At 40.8% G+C, this 21841-nt stretch overlaps 1 protein-coding gene across 4 annotated transcripts in view; it reads right to left on the bottom strand.

Moving 5' to 3' along the window:
* The window catches only part of VIT (vitrin), a 122732-nt gene that overhangs the window by 81556 nt on the left and 19335 nt on the right, over positions 1–21841 (bottom strand). For all 4 annotated transcript variants that reach the window (XM_074395855.1, XM_003926817.2, XM_010337502.2 and 1 more), the window contains exons 2-3: positions 20095–20164; positions 2953–3018 (exon numbers count right to left, since the gene is read on the bottom strand). In XM_074395855.1, coding sequence (XP_074251956.1) covers positions 2953–3018; positions 20095–20146 — 118 coding nt within the window. In that variant the 5' untranslated portion in view covers positions 20147–20164. The remainder of the gene's footprint in view (positions 1–2952; positions 3019–20094; positions 20165–21841) is intronic.

Genomic DNA, 21841 nt, shown 5'->3' with positions numbered 1-21841 from the left:
TCCATCCTAGATAATGAGCTCTGTGAGAGCATAGATTGAGTCTGGATTGCTGTTGTTTATGGGTGTCTAACACAGTGCCTGGTACTTGGCTAGCACCCAATAAATACTTATCAAATGTATGAATAATGTGCCTTCTTTGCCATCAGTCACTTCCCCCAGCAGCAGACCGACAATGTTTAACAGGAAAAAAAAAAAAAAAAAGAAAAAGAAAATTACTTTGGCCTCAAGCTATAGACTATGATTTGAGAATACTCTGGAGGTCAAGAATCAGATATCTCCTTGGTTTGGGAATATCCAATTACCTTGATTGTATCTTTCTTTTCCCTATTTAATAATTGTGCCAGAGTTCCTAATTAGAGAAGAGACCTTGTGCATTTATTGATTCCAATGTGCTGTATCACTAGGGAAATGTTGAGAATAAGGCTAGAATTTAGCATATCAGAAATTCAATCCATTTGAGATCTCTCAAAGAGGTTTGCCCATGGGTCATTTAGCACAGACTTTCATAGTCACTGCAAACTGTTGTCATGGTAATCATGGAACCTTTTATGATTTTTGTATATGAGTTAATGAAGATACTGGAAACAGCCCAAAGGAATTCACACTTGGGCGTGCATTTGTCTCCATATTAACCTAATCATTGTTTGGAACACACATCTGCCCCAGGGCCCATCCTCTTGGCTCTTGGTCCTGACAGAAATAAATAAACAACTGATTCCTTTTTAGTATTTCAGACTAGCAGGCTGTGGATGGTTGCCCTTTAGGTCTCATTTCAACAGGAAATCTCACATGGAAGGCTTAAAAGAGCAGAAGAAAAAAGGAGGCTGTGTGAAGCAAATCTTTCTTTTATTTCAAATGATTAATGTGGCTGATTTCAAGGCACCTAAATTTAATGCCTATAAAGAAAGTTTCAGTTGTGGAGAGCACAGAACATTGACTATATCTAAAGCCTTTTTTTATGGTTCCTTATAAACACGCTTTAATTTAAGCCTTCATCAAGCCTACAAATTTGAATTAAGATATCCCAGTGTGCTTATTTATTTGAGTGTGAGTTTTCCATCTGTGTCTCCTTCTGTGAGTTATTTCCCAATGTACATTCTTCTCTTTTTTCCTAGTAATAATATCCCTTACTTTTAGCAATGGATGTGGATGTTTAAAATCAAGACATTTCCCACTCTCCCTTACTGTTGGCCAGTAGTACTTAAAGAGAGGGGTTATATTGAAGTTTTTGGATGTACCTTTAAAGGGAGCTATTGAGAGCAGTATTTGAAGAGCTATTTGGAAGCAGCCAAATGCCTAGGCAGATACGGACAGGTCCCTGGTGAAACCCCATCTCCAAGCCGAAGACAGTTAAAAGCCTGAAAGCCAAGCTACAAGTTAAATCCTCAGACTGGATTGAGAACCTGTCTTCCATTTGGTGTGCTTTCCTCTGATGGATCCCTACCCTTCACTTATTTTACATACACCTACCCTTTCCCTATTTGGTTTTGTACACTGTCCTGCCCACCTTTGAGTGGCATCTTCACTTTAATCTTTTTTGCATACTCACAAACCGATCAGCATCCACTCCTCATTCTGAATCCACAAAAGTCCCCAGACCCAGCCATATGAGGGACTTTCACGCCTTCTGGTAGGGGAACCACCCCTCATATCCCCTCTCTGCTGAGAGCTGTTCCCTCACTCAATAAAATTCGTCTTAGCCCTCCTTATCCTTCAATGTCCAGCTTATCCTCATTCTTCTTGGGTATGGTACAAGAGCTCAGGAGCTGCTGAACACAGGTACAAGCCATAACACTGATGGGCTGGGGCATAGCAGTATGGCCAAGCAAGGCAGAGGTGAGGCATCACCCACCGGCTAGGGGGTGCCTGGCTTGCAAAGTGACTGAGAGGAAAAAGCCTGCATCACTATTACATGCCCTTCTTCATCCCTTCCTACTGACTGGAATGTGTACATGATAAATGGAGCTTGGGCAGCCATTGTGGGCAACGAATTGGCAGAATTAGAAGACAGAAGTCTGGGTCCCTGGAGACTAGAACTTCCATAAAAGCTAAGACCCAGAGAGAGAAACTGCAGTCTTAAGTAAGCATCTATTATTTCAGATTTTCTTTTCTTTCTTTTTTTCTTTTTCTGAGACACAGTCTCACTCTGTGGCTCAGGTTGGAGTTCAGTGGTATGATCTGGGTTCAGTGGAAGCTCTGTCTCCCAGGTGCAAGTGATTCTTGTGCCTCAGCCTCCTTAGTAGCTGGGATTATAGGCACGTACCACCATGCCCAGGTAATTTTTGAATTTTTAATAGAGACAGGGTTTCCCCATGTTGGTAAGGTTGGTGTCAAACTCCTGATTTTAAGTGATCCGCCCACCTAGGCCTCTCTAAGTGCTGGGATTACAGGAGTGAACCAGTGCTGCTGGCCTTATTCCAGATTTTCTGCCATCTAATTTTAACTGATACTCCACTCAAAAATGAAATTTTTTTTTCTCCTTCCATTGATGGGGCGTAAAATCACATAGGCTTTTTTGTGAGATTTGCCTTCTGATCCCAGAGCCTGTTGGTAGGTGGGTAGGTTTGCTAGACCTTTGCATTAGCCAAACTAAATTTTCTGGTGTGGGGAATTGAGGCATCATTTCAGTGTCAGGGCTAACTTACTCCAGTTAGTCATAGAGACTTGGGGTTGCCTGGTCTTTGTATGTGCATTTTGAGTTTTTCTAGTGCAGGGGAACTACATATCTTTTACCCTAAAGTCAGGACTCAGGACTCCTGTCTCGAACACTTTTTGGAATGTGGTCAGGATAAGACACTTATCACTAATAAGTATCACTAATTAGTCTAAGTGGAAATAATTGAGATAGAGACAAAAACCAAACCAAAACAGAAATTATCTGAAACAAGTATAATAACCCTCCATGTGGGAGAAACAAGCCTTATGCCAGCAAGAAATTGTGATTTTACTTACTGAACTTGGGCCTTTTAGTCTTCTTTGCTGTTTCTTTGTTTGAATGTACTCCAGTCATCAGCAAAACTACAAGAAAATTTTTAAGAATTTAATCAATATTATTTTACGTAAATGCTTTCTCTTTTGAATCATATTTGCTTTGATCATCCATATTCTCATTGGCAGAACTAATTTTTCCTCCTACAGTCATGCATCATTTAATGATGGGGCTATGCTCTGAGAAATGCGTCATTAGGTGATTTATTTATTTATTTTCACCCTGTCTCCAGGCTGGAGTGCAGTGGCGTGATCTCGACTCACTACAACCTCTGCCTCCTGGGTTCAAGCAATTCTTCTGCCTCAGCCTCCCAAGGAGCTGGGATTATAGGCATGTGCCACCATGTCCGGCTAATTTTTGTATTTTTAGTAGATATGGGGTGTCACCATCTTGACCAGTATAGTCTTGATCTCTTGACCCAATGATCTGCCCACTCGGCCTCCCAAACTGCTGGGATTACAGGCGTGAGCCACCATGCCTGGCCTAAGGCACCACACCCAGCCAATATCACCTTTGTGCTGATACTGTAAAGTGTACTTACACAAACCTAGATGGTGTGGCCTACTACACACCTAGGCTATATGGTATGGTCTGTTGCAGGCGTCCCCAAACTATGGCCCGCGGGCCCCTTGCGGCCCCCTGAGGCCATTTATCCGCCCCCCCCCACCCACCGCACTTCAGGAAGGGGCACCTCTTTCATTGGTGGTCAGTGAGAGGAGCACAGTATGTGGCGGCCCTCCAATGGTCTGAGGGACAGTGAACTGGCCCCCTGTGTAGAAAGTTTGGGGATGCCTGGTCTATTGTCTCTTAGATAAAAAACCTGTACAACATGTTACTGTACTAAGTACTGTAAACAATTGTTAACAACTGATAAGTATTTATGTATTAAACATAGAAAAGGTATGTTTAATAGATAAAAAGTGATACACCTTATGTACTTAACAACTGATAAGTATTTATGTATTAAACATAGAAAAGGTATATTTTATAGTTAAAAAGTGATATACCTTATGTATCTAAACATAGAAAAGGTACATAGATTAAAAGTGATACACCTGTAGAGGGCACTTAGCACCAATGGAGCTTGCAGGACTGGAAGTTGTTCTGGGTGAGTCAGTTGAGGGAGTGGTGAGTGCATTTGAAGGCCTAGGACATTCCTATACACTGCTGTAGATTTTATAACCACTGTAGACCTCAGCTACACTAAATTTATTTTATATATATATTTAGACAGAGTCTCACTCTGTTGCCAGGCTGGAGTGTAGTGGCATAATCTTGGCTCACTGCAACCTCCGTCTCCTGGGTTCAAACGATTCTCCTGCCTTAGCCTCCCTAGGAATTGGGACTGTAGGCACGTGCCACCATGCCTAGCTAATTTTTGTATTTTTAGTAGAGATGGGATTTCACCATGTTGGCCAGGATGGTCCCGATTTTTTCTTTAATATAATATTAGCATTAGCTTACTATATCTTTTTCACCTTAGATACTTTTAAATTTTTTTTTAACATCTTGACTCTTTTGTAATAACACTTAGCTTAAAACACAAACACATTTTACAGCTGTACAAAAATATTCTTCCCTTATATCCTTATTCCATAAGCGTTTTTTTATATTTGAGATTTTTAAATTTTTTACTTTAAAAATCTTTTGGTTAAATGTTATGGTTAACTTTTTGTTGTTGTTGTTGTTGTTAGTAAAAGGAGTATACTCTAAAATAATGATAAAAGTATAGGCTAGAACATACAGACCAGGCGTGGTGGTTCATGCCTGTAATCCCAGCACTTTGGGAGGCCAAGACGGGCAGATCACCTGAGGTTGAGAGTTCGAGACCAACCTGATCAATATGGAGAAAACCCATCTCTGCTAAAAATACAAAAATTGGCTGAGTGCAATGGTTCATGCCTGTAATCTTAGCTACTTGGGAGGCTGAGGCAGGAGAATCACTTGAACCCGGGAGGCAGAGGTTGCAGTGAGCCGAGATCATGCCATTGCACTCCAGCCTTAGCAACAAGAGTGAGACTCTGTCTCAAAAAAAAAAAAAAAAAAAATGCCTAAGAAGAGAAGAGAGCCTGTCTGGGAAAGAAAGGGAAGGAGAAAGGGGCTGGGGAGAAGAAGGAGAGACTGATCACAAGGTCTGAGAAGTGATCTGAGTACCCCCAGGTATCCCTGGTTCTGTGTCCCATCAAGGCAACTGCAGATGGTTGAGCTTCCCCCTTAGAAACAGGAGCAGAACCTCTGATAGCATTTAGACACTGCTCTCCTTCAAAATAGGTGAAGAAGGAAGGATTCTCTATCCTTTCTAAAGTCTGGTTCCTTTTCAAGCACATAAGATGAAATAGAGCATTCTCAGACCTTATCCTGAGCCTCTCCTTCTCCCTACCCCCTTTCTTCTTGCCTTTCTTTCCCAAACGGCCTCTCTTCTGAGGCTTTTTATATATTCCCTCCATTAATGAACTAAGACACTAGCTAACCCGTGCCAATGATGTGGCCATTGAATTATCTCCAGTTTTGACTATTAGCAATAGTTGAGGCCTGAGTAATTGACATACCATGTCCTGCGAGAACAGAAACATGAAAGAGAACTGAGTGAGAACCAGAAGTCCAGCCAGGCCGAATGAAGGCAGACATTTTTTAGCTGTATTTACTTCTGGGGTTTGGTAGGGTGTGAGTGTCCCGGAGGTCTAAGTTTTATAGTAGCTTCTTGTCAATTAACTCTGTGCAAAGACCACATTTTTACTTAATGCTCAAAAATAAATATCTATGGTCCTATAATATTTTTTAAAACAAGTACTAAATACATACATAGAAAAAAAATTGAGCAAGGGGAGGGAGTAAGTGAAATAATAAATTTGAGCATCAATTTTTATGGAAAACTGAAAACTGTTCTTGGCCTCTGTGCCTGAGGCAAGTGGTTTATAAGTCTGGGTATCGTTAGGACTATAAATATTTTCGTGAGACCATCCCATCATTTGCTTTTGGTTGCCCAAGACCTTTTGGAGTGAAAACATGCATAGTTAGTTGGGTGCAGTTGGACAGCAGTAGTTAATAAAGCCATTGTCTTTGTTGGGACACCCTGCAGAACCTCCACCCAGCTTCTGTGCTTATAATTAAAGCTTCTCAGAAACTACTCCTCCGGGGGATGGCCGGTCAGTAGGGCCTGCAAATGTGCTTGTGACCCTGAGAAAGTCTTCATTCCTCATCAGCAATCCCCCTCTTGCTACATTGGAAATGGTAAATTGCATGTTGAAGTTGGGTGAGAGAAGAATCAGTCTTGTGTTCATTTTCCTAGGACGCCTAGCAGAACACCAGGGTGGATGGCTGATGCTCACTTCAAAGTGCAAAGCCGTAGGTGGGTCTGAGAGCCAGGCCCTGTTGTGAGAGTAGTGAATTATCTGGCAATGGAGATGGTGAGTGTCAAGAAAACTTGAAGACAGTAAAGTCCGGAACCCCAGATTCCAAGGCAATCATGATTTCCCAACTCTGCAGCAATGCTTCTCAATCCTTAAAAATCCAGTGTTCCAGTTTTGAGTAATATAAACAATTCTCTTTCTCTTTCTTTCTTTCTTTTTCTTTTCTTTCTTTCTCTTTCTCTTTCTTTCGTTCTTTTTCCTCTCTCTTTTTCTTTCTTCTTTCTTTCTTTCTCTTTCCCTCCCTCCCTCCCTCCTTCCTTCCTTCCTTCCTCTCTCGCTTTTTTCCTTCTCTCCTTTCTTTTCTTTGTGTCTCTCTCTCTGTTTCTTCCTCACTTTCTCCTTCCCTCCCTCCCTCCTTCCCTCCCTCCTTCCCTCCCTTCCTTCCTCCCTCTTTCTCTCTCTCACTTTCTTTCTTTTCCTTCTTTCTCTCTTCCTTATTTTCTCCTTCCTTTCCCTTTCTTTCCTTTCCTTTCCTCCCTCCCTCCCTCCTCCTCTCTCCTTCCCTCCCTCCCTTCTTCTTTCTCTTTCTTCTCTCTCTCTCTTTTTCTTTCATCTTGCTCTGTTAAAAATGCAAGCTAAAGTAAAATGAGGGAATGTTTTCCCATATCATGCTAGTAAATACGAAACATAAAATTATATTTAATCTTGGCAGGGATTTGAGATTAGGGCTTCTCTGAACACTGTTGTGAAGCATAAGCAGGCAGGGCCATTCTGGAAAACAATTTGGTAATATATTTCAAGAGCCTTAAACACTTTTATATTCTTTGACCTAGAAAACAAACCCCTAGGAATATATCTCAAGTTATAACCAGAAGTATAGGCAAAGATTTATGTAAAAAAAATGTTCATTACAGCATTATTTCTAATGGATCTGGAAATAATAAAATGTTGAAAATGTGCCAACAATAGGAAATCCTAAGCATTTATTACAAATGATGTGTAGTAGAATATTAAATTGCCTGTGAAGTATTCAGCTCTAACCTTAAGACTGATTCTGACAAGGTTAAAATATATGCAGATAAATAACCGGAACAGATACACTAAAATGTTAATAAGGGAGGAATTATTATTTCTCTTTTATGTTTTCTGTATTTTCCCCTTTTACATTTGTATTTATATATTTATAAAACATATTTTATATAGACCTTATTTATATAATTAGAATCATTTATAAATGAGAGGTAATTGATATAATTATAAAAACAGTTATTTTTTAATCTGGTCATATTGAAATTATATAGATTTATAATAATGAAAACTCCTTTTTAAAATTACTGGCATGATTAATTTGTGCATATGTTTCCCAGTTTTTTTGTCAGTAATGAATTATAATCAGAATCCACGTATGTTCAAGAAAAGACGCAAAGTACCAGTAATCAGTGATCAAATCAGTAGATACTTACTGAATACTTATGTACCTAGAACTTTTATAGGCATGCCTCATTCTAGCCCATAAACTTCCTGTTAGATCTTTTTGAAGACCCTCTATTTGCTAACATAGGTAGTATCCACAATGCCTTCTTGAAAATTGATTTATAAAGCAGATCATTTAAACATAGTTCAAATTTCCCTGATGCTTTAATTTAGCATTATGTACTCAGTGAAACATTTAGCATCAAATAAATCGGAGCTTCATAGCAAGGCCATGACAGCTTGTTCTCTACAATCATGTAAATCATAAAATTGTGCTTCAAATCACAGAATGTTTAAAGTTGGGAGGAGCTTTGGAGGTCATCTTTTATTTTATAGAAAGGAAACTAGGGCGCGGGGTTAACTCCTTGGCTAATGCTGCAGTCATCTGGGGGAGGCAGCTGGAACCAGAATGCGAGTTTGCTGGCTACAGTGTTGGCCTCTTTACTCCACTTGGTCCCTGCTAGTACACACATGGATTATAAACAGTACTCCGATGACAATAAGCAGTATAAAACTCTGCTCTATCATACATTGAAACATATCTAAAACAAACATGCTACCTCTTAAATATATTAACTAAACACTTAGTTGTCGTTAATTTAGAGAGCTTTTGGGGGATCCTTAAATGGCTCCAATACCTTAAAAATCCATCATCCTTAAGGACAGTTATTTGTTTAGAAATATTTATTGAGTTGAGCCAGGCGCGGTGGCTCACGCCTGTAATCCCAGCACTTTGGGAGGCCAAGGCAGGTGGATCAGGAGGTCAAGAGATTGAGACCATCCTGGTCAACATGGTGAAACCCCGTCTCTACTAAAAATACAAAAAATTAGCTGGGCATGGTGGCGCATGCCTGTAGTCCCAGCTACTCAGGGGGCTGAGGCAGGAGAATTGCCTGAACCCAGGAGGCGGAGGTTGCGGTGAGCCGAGAATGTGCCATTGCACTCCAGCCTGGGTAACAAGAGCGAAACTCCTGTCTCAAAAAAAAAAAAAAAGAAAAAAAAGAAATATTTATTGAATGCCTGTGATATGTGGCGAGCACTAGAGATACAACAATGGGTGTGACACAGCTCCTGCTCTCGGTGAGTTTACAGATTTTGGAGAGCCAGAATAATGACAAGGCCAATAGCTTGCAGCTGTGGTGAGAATAAACCAAGACACCAACGAAGTGTATAGGAAGATGGCCCAATCTAATGGGGGTGGAGGGAAGCTTCCTGGAGGAATAACATGGTTTGTGGAAGGGGGTGTGGGATGTCAGTGAGAGGAAGAGCATTCCAGGAAAGGAACGGCATATACAAAGGCCTGAAGATGAGAAATGATGCATTCCGCAGGGAATTTAGAAGTTCAGGGCAGGAGTGGGGGCTGTGGTGAGTGACAAGAGCAGGGGAAGAGAGCAAGAGCCGCAAGCAAGGCACTTCAAGAAACTTGAGCTGCATCCTAAAGGCAAAGGGAAAACACTGAATTTGCATGGAGAGCAACAGAGTGGGGCCACAGGTGGGCTTTAAGAGATTATTAGGGGTATGGTAGAAAATGAGGTAAAGGGGTAAGGATTTGGGGCAAGGAGGCCTTCACAGCACCCAGAGGAAGAACTGAAGGACTTAAGGAAATGGCCGTGGGATGGAGACACGTGAGCAGAAGAGACAGGTGGCAGGGAGGCAGACGTGAGGATCTAGAGAGGGGACTATGTGAACATGAGCCTCCTTGTTTTTCATTAATAGAGTGATTTATTATTCCCCCCAACTTCATTAGGGTAAGATTGACAAATAAAATTGTCTCTATTTATGATGTTTTGATATATGTATACATTGTGAAATGATTAAATCAAGCTAATTAACATATCTATCACCTCACATACTTGATAATTTTTTATGTGTGTGGTGAGTACATTTTAACTCTACTCTCTTAGCAAAGTACAAGCAAACAATGTAATTTTATAAGCTGTAGTCACTGTGCTGTGCATTAGATCAGCAGAACACATTCATCTTGTAACTGAAAGTTTGTACCCTTGACCAGCATCTCCCTATTTCCCCGGCTCTCCAGCCCCTGGCAACCATTGTTCTACTTTCTGCTTCCATAAGTTTGGCTTTTGTAGATTTGGCACAGGATATAAATGAGATCATACAGTATTTGCCTTTCTGTGCTTGGTTTATTTCACTTAGTATAACATCCTCTGGTACATTTATGTTGTAAATGACAGGATTTCTTTTTTTGAAGGCAGAATAATATTCCATTGTATATGTACACCACATTTTCTTTATTCATTCATTCACTGATAGACACTCAGGTTGATTCCATATTTTGGCTATTGTGAATAATGCTGCATTGAGCATGGGAGTAAGGATGTCTCTTCAATAGGGATTTCATTTCCTTTGGACATATACTCAGATGTGGGATTGCTAGATGATATGGTAATTCTTATTTTTATGTTTTAGAGGAATCTCATTGTTTTCCATATGGCTTTATTAATTTACATTCCCACTAACAATTTAGAAGGGCTCCCTTTCTTCCACATCCTTGCCAATACTTATCTTTTGTTTTTTAATAACAGCCATTCTAACAGGTGTCAGGTAATATCTCATTGTGGACTTAATTTGCATTTACCTGATGTTAGTGATGTTGAACTCATATGCCTTTTGACCATTTGTATGTCTTCTTTTGAGAAATGTCTATTTGCATCCTTTGCTCATTTAAAAAACTGGGGTATAGGGCCGGGCGTGGTGGCTCAAGCCTGTAATCCCAGCACTTTGGGAGGCTGAGGCGGGTGGATCACGAGGTCAAGAGATCGAGACCATTCTGGTCAACATGGTGAAACCCCGTCTCTACTAAAAATACAAAAAATTAGCTGGGCATGGTGGCGCGTGCCTGTAATCCTAGCTACTCAGGAGGCTGAGGCAGGAGAATTGCCTGAACCTGGGAGGCAGAGGTTGCGGTGAGCCGAGATCACGCCATTGCACTCCAGCCTGGGTAACAAGAGCAAAACTCCCTCTCAAAAAAAAAAAAAAAAAAAAAAAAACTGGGGTATTTGCTTTCTTGCTATTGAGTTGTTAGAGTTCCTTATGTTTTGGATATTAACCCCTTATCAAATATATGCTTTACGATGAGCTTTCTGAAGCCCAGAAGATTTTTGTGCAATACCATTTGTCTATCTGCTTTTGTTGCCTGTGCTTTTAGGGTTATATCCAAAAAGTCATTGCCCAGACAAATGTCAAAAAGCTTTTTTCTTATGTTTTCTTCTAGTAGTTTTATAACTTAAGGTCTTCCATTTAGGTCTTTAGCCAATTTTGAATTATTTTTTCATATACAGTGTTAGCTAAGGGCCCAGTTACATTCTTCTGCATGTGGATATACTATTTTCCCAATACCACTTATTGAAGAGACTGTTCTTTCTCCATTGTGTGTTCTTGTCACCTTTATTAAAAATCAATTGACCATAAATGTGTGGGTTTATTTCTGGGATGTTTATTTTGTTCCCTGGGTTTGTATGTTTGTTTTTACACCAGTACCATGCTGTTTTAATTACTATAGCTTAGTAGTATATTTGGAAATTTGGTATTTGATGCTCCACCTTTGTTCTTTTTGCTCAGGATTGCTTCAGCCTTTTGGAATATTTTGTGTTTCCATATGAATTTAGAATTCTTGTTCCAAATTTCTGTGAAAAATGCCATTGGAATTTCAAATAAAGATTACATTGAGGATTGCATTGAAGACTCTATAGATTGCTTTGAATAGTGTAGACATATTAACAATATTAATTATTCCAACCTATGAACATGGAATATCTTCATTTATATACATCTTCTTCAATTTTCTGCATCTTTTGTGTGTGTGTGTGTGTGAGACTCAGGGCCTCACTTTGTCACCCATGCTGGAGTGCAGTGGCATGATAACAGCTTACTGTAGCCTCAATCTCCCTGAGTTCAGATGATCTTCTCACCTCAGGCTCCCAAGTGGCTAGGACTACAGTCACATGTAACAACACCTGGATAATTTTTTTATTTTTTTGTAGATACAGAATTTCTTCATGCTTCACAAACTGACTTCAAACTCCTGTGCTCAAGTGATCTGCCCACTTTGGTCTTGCAAAGTGCTGGGATTATAGTTGTGAGCCACTGCGCCTGGCTTCATCTATGTTTTATAATTTTCAATGCACACATCTTTCACCTCTGTGGTTAAATTTATTCCTAAGTAGTTTTTTTTGAGTTTAATGTAAATGAGATTTTTTCTTTAATTTCTTTTTCAGATAGTTCATTGTGAGTGTATAGAGGTGCTACTGACTTTTGTATGTTGATTTTTGTATTCTTTAACTTTACTGTATTCATTTATTAGTTCTAACAGTTTTTTGGTAGAGTCTTTAGTGCTTTCTGTATGTAATATCATGTTATCTGCAGAGAAAATTTTACTTCTTTTTCAGTTTCAATAGCTTTATTTCCTTTTCTTGCCTAATTGCTCTGGGTAGGACTTCCAGTACTATGTTGAACAAAAGTAGCAAGAAGGGGCATCCTTGTTTGATTTCTGATCTTAGAGGAAAAGCTTTTAGTTTTTCACCATTGATTATGATATTAGCTGTGGCCTTGTCATACATGGCCTTTATTGTGATAAGGTACAGAAGTCTCCTTTTTCTACTTTGTTTTCTTGCTATCTAAATAAGTAACCCAGAAGGGCAAGGGCAGGCTGAGAAAGACAGGGGACAAAGGATAGCCAGATCTTCCTTTTTTGGTTCTGTGATCCTAGTAATATGACAGAGGGTGAAATGGCCTCAGAGTTTGTTTGTCGGTTTTATTTGTTTGACTAAACCCTATTCTTAACCTCTTGACCCACCCTCAACCCATTCTTTTGTTAGAAACCTACTAACTTGGGAAGATCCAAGATGGCCAAATAGGAACAGCTCCGGAGTGCAGTTCCTAGCAAGAACAACACAGAGGGTGAGTGCCCACCGCATTTCCAAACAAATTTTCTCTGCCCACAGACCAGGAGATTCCCGCACTAAAAAGCGCTGTGAGTTTTTATCACGGTGGTTTCAGCTGGGGCTGGGCTGGTGCACAGAAACTCACACAAATCTGGGCGGCCGTTTCAGTTGGCGCCTGGAACACCTGGGAGACAGAGCTGCCCATTCAACTGAAAGGGAGGGGGCAGAGACAGGGAGCCAGGCGATCTGGCTTGGCAGGCACCACCTCCACAAAATGAGCAATCTGAAACACTCTGGACTGAGAGTTTCACGGCAAGTGCAGCTGGACCAAGGACGGTCCAGATCATTGGAGGGAAGGGCCACCACAACTACCGAGGCAGTCCGCTAATACCTAGGCAGTTCACACAGCAGCTGGGCAGAGCCTGCGGCAGCTCAGCAACACCTCTGCTCGCAGACTGTTACTAGACTACTTGGTGCGGGTCAGGGCATCTATGAAAAAAGGCAGCAGCATGACAGGAACTTATAAATATATAAAGCTGACCTTCCTAGGACAGCACACCTGGGAAAAGAGGCGGTTATGAGTTCTGCTACAGCAGACTTAAAAGTACCTGCCCAGCAGCTCTGCATGGAACAATGGAGCTTCCAGCACAGCACTTGAGCTCCTGTAAGGGACAGACTGTCTCCTCAAGCAGCTCCCCGAACCCTGTATGCCCAAAAGGGACACCTCATAAAGGAGAGCTCAGGCTGACATCTGGCAAGTACCTTCTGGGATGAAGATAACAGAAGAAGAAACTGGCAGCAACCCTTAACTGTTCTTCAGCCCCCGCGGGTGATCCCCAAGCAAGCAGGATCTGGAGTGGACCTCCAGCAGTCTTGCAGCAGAGGGGCCTGACTGCTAGAAGGAAAACTAAGAAACAGAAAGAGCTTCATCATCAAAAAAAAGGATGTCTACTCAGAGACCCCATCTGAGTCACCAACTACAAAGACCACAGGTAGATTAAGCCACTAAGATGGGAAGAATCCAGTGCAAAAAGGATGAAAACACCAAAAACCGGAATGCCTCTCCTCCCGCAAAGGATCACAACTCCTTACCAGCTAGGGATCAAAGTTGGATGGAGAATGAATCTAATGAGTTGACAGAAACAGACTTCAGAAGGTGGATAATAAACAACTCAGAGCTAAAAGAACATGTGCTAACCCAATGCAAAGAAAGTAAGAACTTAGAAAAAAGGTTAGATGAGATGCTAACTAGAATAAACAGTTTAGAGAAGAATATAAACAACTTGATGGAGCTGAAAAACACGGCATGAGAACTTAGTGAATCATAAACAAGTTTCAATAGCCGAATCAACTAAGCAGAAGAAAGGATATCAGAGATTGAAGAACAACTCAATGAAATAAAATGAGAAGGCAAGAATAGAGAAAAAAGAGTAAAAGGAAATGAACAAAACCTCCAAGAAATATGGGATTATGTGAAAAGACCTAATCTACGTTTGATAGATGTACCTGTATGTGACGGAGAGAATGAATCCAAGCTGGAAAACATGCTTCAGGATATTATCTAGAAGAACTTCCCCAACCTAGCAAGTCAGGCTACCATTCAAGTCCAGGAAATACAGAGAATACCACAAAGATACTCCTCAAGAAGAGCAATGCCAAGGCACATAATCATCAGATTCAACAGGGTTGGAATGAAGGAAAAAATGCTAAGGGCAGCCAGAGAGAAAGATCAGGTTATGCACAAAGGGAAGCCCATCAGACTCACAGCGGATCTCTCAGCAGAAACCCTACAAGCCAGAAGAGAGTGGGGGCCAATATTCAACGTCCTTAAAGAAAAGAACTTTCAACCTAGAATTTCATATCCACCCAAATTAAGCTTCATAAGTGAAGGAGAAATAAAATCCTTTATGGACAAGCAATTGCTGAGAGATTTTGTCACCACTAGGCCTGCCTTACAAGAGGTCCTGAAAGAAGCGCTAAACAAGGAAAGGAACAACCAGTACCAGCCACTCCAAAAACGTACCAAATGGTAAAGATCATCGACACAATGAACAAAATGCTTTAACTAACAGGCAGAACTTCCAGCTAGCATCAAAATAGCAGGATCAAATTCACACATAACAATATTAACCTTAAATGTAAATGGGCTAAATGCCCCAATCAAAAGACACAGACTGGCAAATTGAATAAAAAGTCAAGACCCATTAGTGTGCTGTATTCAGGAAACCCATCTCAGGTGCAAGGACACACATAGGCTCAAAATAAAGGGATGGAGGAAGATTTATCAAGCAAATGGAGAGCAAAAAAAGCAGGAGTTGCAATCCTAGTCTCTGATAAAATGGACTTTAAAGCAACAAAGATCAAAAGAGACAAAGAAGTGTGTTACATAATGGTAAGAGGATCAATGCATCAAGAAGAGCTAATGATCCTAAATATATATGTACCCAATACAGGAGCACCCAGGTACATAAAGCAAGTTCTTAACAACCTACAAAGAGACTTAGACTCCCACACAATAATAGTGGGAGACTTTACACTCCACTGTCAATATTAGACAGATCAATAAGACAGAAAATTAACAAGGATATCCAGGACTTGAACTCAGATCTGGACCAAGCGAACCTAATAGACATCTACAGAAATCTTCACCCCAAATCCACAGAATATACATTCTTCTCAGCGTCACATTGCACCTACTCTAAAATTGACCACATAATTGGAAGTAAATCACTCCTCAGCAAATGCAAAAGAATGGAAATCATTACAAATAGTCTCTCAGACCACAGGGCAATCAAATTAGAACTCAAAATTTAGAAACTAACTCAGAACCGCACAGCTTCATGGAAACTGAGCAACTGGCTCCTGAATGATTGGATAAACAATGAAATGAAGGCAGAAAAAAAGACGTTCTTTGAAACCGTTGAGAACGAAGACACAACATGCCAGAATCTCTGGGACACATTTAAAGCAGTGTCTAGAGGGAAATTTATAGCAATAAATGCCCACATGAGAAGCGAGGAAAGATCCAAAATCAATACCCTATCATCAAAATTGAAAGAGCTAGAGGAGCAAGACCAAAAAAACTCCAAAGCTAGCAGAAGACAAGAAATAACTAACATCAGAGCATAACTGAAGGAGATAGAGACACAAAAAACCCTTCAAAAAAATCGATAAATCCAGGAGCTGGTTTTTTGAAAAGATCAACAAAATAGACCACTAGCCAGATGAATTAAAAAAAAAGGGAGAAGAACCAAATGGATGCAATAAAAAACAATAAAGGGGATGTCACCACAGATTCCACAGACATACAAACTACACTTAGTGATTACTACAAGCACCTCTATGCGTGTAAACCAGTAAACCTGGATGAAATGGGTAAGTTCCTGGACACTTGCACCCTCCCAAGCCTAAACCAGGAAGAAGTTGAAACCCTGAATAGACCAATAACCAGGGCTGAAGTTGAGGCAGCAATTAATAGCCTACCAACCAAAAAAAGTCCAGGTCCAGATGGGTTCACAGCCAAATTCTACCAGACATACAAAGAGGAGCTGGTACCATTCCTTCTGAAAGTATTCCAAACAATCCAAAAAGAGGGAATCCTTCCCAAATCATTTTAGGAGACCAACATCATCCTGATACCAAATCCTGGCAGAGACTCAACGAGAAAACTTCAGGCCAGTATCCATGATGAACATAGATTCAAAAATCTTCGATAAAATACTGGCAAACCGATTGTACCAGCACATCAAAAAGCTTATCCATCATGATCAAGTAGGCTTCATTCCAGGGATGCAAGGCTGGTTCAACATACACAAGTCTATAAATGTAATCCACCACATAAACAGAACCAAAGACAAAAACCACATGATTATCTCAATAGATGCAGAGAAGGCCTTTGACAAAATTCAACAGCAATTTATGCTAAAAACTCTCAATAAACTAGGTATAGAAGGAACATATCTCAAAACAGTGAAAGCTATTTATGACAGACCTACAGCCAATATCATACTGAATGGGCAAAAACTGGAAGCATTCCTTTGAAATCTGGCACTAGACAAGGATGCCCTCTCTCACCACTCCTATTCAATATAGTATTGGAAGTTCTAGCCAGAGCAATTAGGCAAGAAAAAAGAAATGGTATCCAATTAGGAAAAGAGGAAGTCAAATTGTCTCTATTTGCAGATGACATGATTGTATATTTAGAAGACCCTATTACCTCAGCCCAAAATCTAAAAGTGATAAGCAACTTCAGCAAAGTCTCAGGATACAAAATGACTGTGCAGAAATCATAAGCATTTCTATACACCAATAACAGACTAACAGAGAGCCAAATCATGAGCAAACTCCCATTCACAAAGACTACAAAGAGAATAAAATACCTAGGAATACAACTACAAGGGATGTAAAGGACTTCTTCAAGGAGAAGTACAAACCACTGCTCAAGGAAATAACAGAGGGCACAAAGAGATGGAGAAACCTTCCATGCTCATGGTTAGAAAGAATCAATATTGTGAAAATGGCCATACTGCCCAAAGTAATTTATAGATTCAATGCTATACCCATCAAGCTACCAATGACCTTCTTCACAGAACTGGAGAAAACCACCCTAAACGTCATATGGAACCAAAAGAGAGCCTGCATAGCCAAGACAATCCTAAGCAAAAAGAACAAAGCTGGAGGCATCATGCTACCTGATTTCAAACTATACTGCAAGGCTACAGTAATCAAAAAAGCTTGGTATTGGTACCAAAACAGAGATATAAACCAATGGAACAGAACAGAGGCACTGGAGGCAGTGCCACACATCTGCAACCATCTGATTTTTGACAAACCTGACAAAAACAAGCAGCGGGGAAAGGATTCCCTGTTAAATAAATGATGCTGGGAAAACTGGCTAGCAGTGTGCAGAAAGCAGAAACTGGACTCCTTCCTGACACCTTACACTAAAATTAACTTCAGATGGATTAAAAACTTAAACATAAGACCTAACACCATAAAAACTCCAGAAGAAAACCTAGGCAAAACCGTTCAGGGAGGGGAGCATCACACACTGGGGTCTGTTGTGTGGGGGGGGGGGGGCGGGCAAGGGAGGGACAGCAGGGGAGTGGGGAGGTTGGGGAGGGATACCATGGGGAGAAATGTCAGATGTAGGTGACGGGGGGCGGGGGATGGAGGCAGCAAACCACATTGCCATATGTGTACCTATGCAACAATCCTGCATGATCTGTACATGCACCCCAGAACCTAAAGTACAATTAAAAAAAAAAAAAGAAACCTACTAACTTGCATGTTAGAATGAAAAGAGAGGTAGCCTCCCAAAGGGGCAAGGTGGAAATGAAGGAACTTTTGTTTTCAAGGTGACTGTTCCCCAGTGTGCTAGCTAAACTTTTGTTTGCTAAAGCAAGCCAGGCATATAGAGCAATTGCAGAGGCAGTGTTGGGATGGTTGACCCTTGGACATTGCCCAGTCTCTGAGGACAACAGCAGTCGTTGGGGGGAGGGCTCCTGGTCCAGGTACCTAGAAGTTCCTTAGGGCTTCTCATGACCATCTGACAGGCGCCAGGAAATAGTGTCACTGGTTCCTGAGAGTGCCTGCTATCACCTATCCAAAGTGAAGAGAGAGCATTGTTTGTGGCCTTATCATTGGCTCCAGGAGAGAGTAGCCTACCTGAGAGACAAGGAGATTTGACAGAGCTGCCCCTAGGTCTCTGGCAGCCATGTTACATGGGTTGGGTGATTAATAGCTCAAACACAGAAATTTGGAGGAAGCTCTGAGAAGATGAGTGACTTGCCACAATTGGCAAGTTGATGGTGGAGTCAGGACTAGAACCCATACCTCCCTTTGACACCTTCCACCATGCCTGGAGCCCCCTTGCCTTCCCATCTGTATTACCTTCTTCTTTTCCAGTCCCCTATTCTGCCAGGTACCCTTCCTCTGAACAGACCTTGAACACTCTCAGTATATTATGGGTTGAATTATGTACCTCCAAATTTATATGTTGAAGTCCTAAGCCCCTGTATCATATAATGTGACCTTATTTGGAAATAGGCTTATGGAAATATAGTTAAGTTAGGATGAGGTAATACTGGAGTAGGGTGTGCCTCTAATCCAATATGACTGATGTCATTATAAACAGGAAAAATGTGCAGACAGACAGAAATACAGGGAGAATGCCATGTGAAGATGAAGGCAGCAATCAGGGTTATACATCTGCAGGCCAAAGAACACCAAAGATTGCCAGCAAACCACCAGAAGCTAGGAGAGAGATGTGGAACACATTCCTCCCTTGCTGTCCCTCAAAGAACCCACCCTCCTGACACTGATTTTGGACTTCTGGTCTCTAGAAGGTGGAGAGAATAGGTTTCGTTGTTCTAAGCCACCCAGATTGTCATGTTTTGTGACAGCAGCCTTGGCAAACTAACAGACTATGGGAAAGGCCTCTGTGCTCATTTCTGGCAGTGGTTTCACAAGGATCCATAGGATCACTCTACCTGACAAGGCTGTGGTGCAGTGGGGCCAAGCTTAATGGAAGATGACCCGTGGGCTTGGTCCTAAACCCCTCAGCACTTTCCCGCCTCTAGTTGACCTGCTACTCCTCAAGGGCCTATCCAACATTGCATTCTCTGGTGATAATGGATTCTTTTAAAAAGAATTATCTCTAGGCTGGGCACGGTGGCTCATGCCTGTAATTTCAGCACTTTGGGAGGCCGAGGCACTTGGATCATGAGATCAGGTGTTTGAGAGCAGCTTGGCCAATACGGTGAAAGCCTGTCTGTACTAAAAATACAAAAGTATGAGCATGGTGGCGCATGCCTGTAGCTCTAGCTACTTGGGAGGCTGAGGCAGAAGAATTGCTTGAACCTGGGTGGCGGAGGTTGCAGTGAGCCAAGACTGTGCCACTGCACATTAGCCTGAGCCTGAGTGACAGAGCAAGACTCCATCTCAAAAAAAAAAAAAAAACACCTCTAAAAGTATGAGTTGCCAATGCTACAGGTAAAGCTATTTTTGTGTGTGTGTGAAATTAACAAACATGAAGATCCTTAAATTTAGAATCTGCAAATACGCTGTATCTGAAATACATGCTAATTGCTGAGGAATACACAAAAGATAGGGGTGTGTGCGTAATATGTAGTATATGGAGACATATATGTAATACATATACAGTATTTACTTTACATGAAAACATACACATGTGCATCCTGAGTTTGATCTTTGCTTAACATTCTTACTTAAAACATCTCTTCAAAACGTTTACTATAAAAAGATACACTGTATTGTTTATATGCTCTGTCTTGGTTTAAAACTTTTCTTGGCTGGATTCTTTGGACCTTAGGAAAATGTTAAAAGGGTATCCAGATACACATATAAAAGTACTCACCAAGGAACATTTCAATAACAGATGCCTTCATAGTGAGAACAACAGTCCTCATAAATATCAGAATGACACCCTGGAGAGAAAGAAACAATAACATCATCATATTTCAGCCGGTGGTTCTGATTTGGATGCACAGAGTGTGTGGGGATGGGCTGTATCACTTTGCATTGCCCTCTGGAGTCAGGATTCCAGGCTACAGATTTCCATAAGCAGCACATAGAGATGGCAGTGGCTGGCCATGCTGGTACCCAGAGATACTATTCTCAGTTAGAAAACCCATTCTGGCCACCAGCCTCCAATTCTTTAAATATTTAATGTTTACTTAGAACTGAAGAGGAAATAACTCTACAATTTTGAGAATATGTCCAAGTAGTCTTCTAATTAGGATGAAAGCTACATTTATGGCATTCAGAAAACATATTTAAATTGCAATGATTAATACTTCATTATTCATTCAATAAATATTTATTAAACTCCTATTATATGGCTACATTTTGTTAGAAAGTGCTAACCATTGAATTAAAAAACAATTCTCACTCTTCAGAGGCTTACAGTTTAATATAGGTGGAAAAACACAAGTGGACACAAATAACCATGTTTAATTGTGTAAGAGAGTGTTAAGTCCTCATAAGAGAGTGTAAGGGGAAACTTACAGAGCAGTGATTCTCAAACTTTGCTGCATATTATTTAATAGTGTCGCCTGGGAGTTTAAAAAATCCTGATGCCAAGGCTGTACCCTAGACCAATTGAATAAGACTCTATTGGATTGGGGTCTAGTTATTACATTTTTAACCACTTATCAAATAATTCCAACATGCAGCCAAGTTTGAGAACCAGTGGTTTTGAGTTGGGCTTCTTAAATCTTATTGTGTCTATTCATCCCCTGGGGCTGTTGTTAAAGTTCAGGTTCTAATCTAGTAGGTGGGGTAGTGCCGGAGATTCCCCAAGGGCCAGAAGTTTTAGAAGGAGAGAGATTATGGCAGCCATGGGAATAAGAGGAAGCCTCATAGAGATGGTGGCAACTGGGTCAACTTTGAAGAATGAACAGACTGTGAACATTCAGAAGTAGAGAAGTGGCTCCAAGTTGGGGGGAACAGCGCAACAGAGACCCAGACATTAGAGTGCAATAGATATGAAAATGCTGGTGATCTGTCCTTTCCCATCCTTCTCTTAAGACTATGAGGAAACTGTCAAAGGTTTACTCATACTACTATTAATTGAGTATATTTTGTGCATTCTGTATTTTTTTGAATCCACACAATAAGTCAGCATGGGAGGTTTTATGATCCATATTGAACAGATGAGGAAACTAAGACTTAGAGAAGTTAAACGTGCTAACCGTGGTGCAAGGTGGTAAATAGGATTAGAATGGAGGTAAATGTGGGTGGGAGGAAACTGTCCTGGGCACAGGCAATAAGGGATAAATTTGTAAGGAACTGAAAGACTTAAAGTTGGTCTACTTTTTATTATCCTTATAAGCTAGCAATTTTAAACAATGTCAATGGTAGTAAAACACTCCTCCCCTCTGGGCCGACAGCTTCCATGATATCCCCCCTCCCTCCAGTGCCACTGTTGTGTAGCCTAAAGCTGGCAGTCATAATTCTACCCTCTGCTATGTTCAGTGATGTACTGGTTTTTTAAAAAAAGATAGAAATAAAAGCCCTGATTTGCAGAGCTTGTCAATTTCTGTGGTAGCAAATCCTACTACCATGGCTGATTTTGAAGCCATCAAAGTGACATCACTGAATGG

This window comes from Saimiri boliviensis, chromosome 1, assembly GCF_048565385.1.
Source record: "Saimiri boliviensis isolate mSaiBol1 chromosome 1, mSaiBol1.pri, whole genome shotgun sequence".
NCBI lineage: Eukaryota > Metazoa > Chordata > Mammalia > Primates > Cebidae > Saimiri > Saimiri boliviensis.
This window is presented reverse-complemented; position numbering and strand designations above follow the sequence as displayed.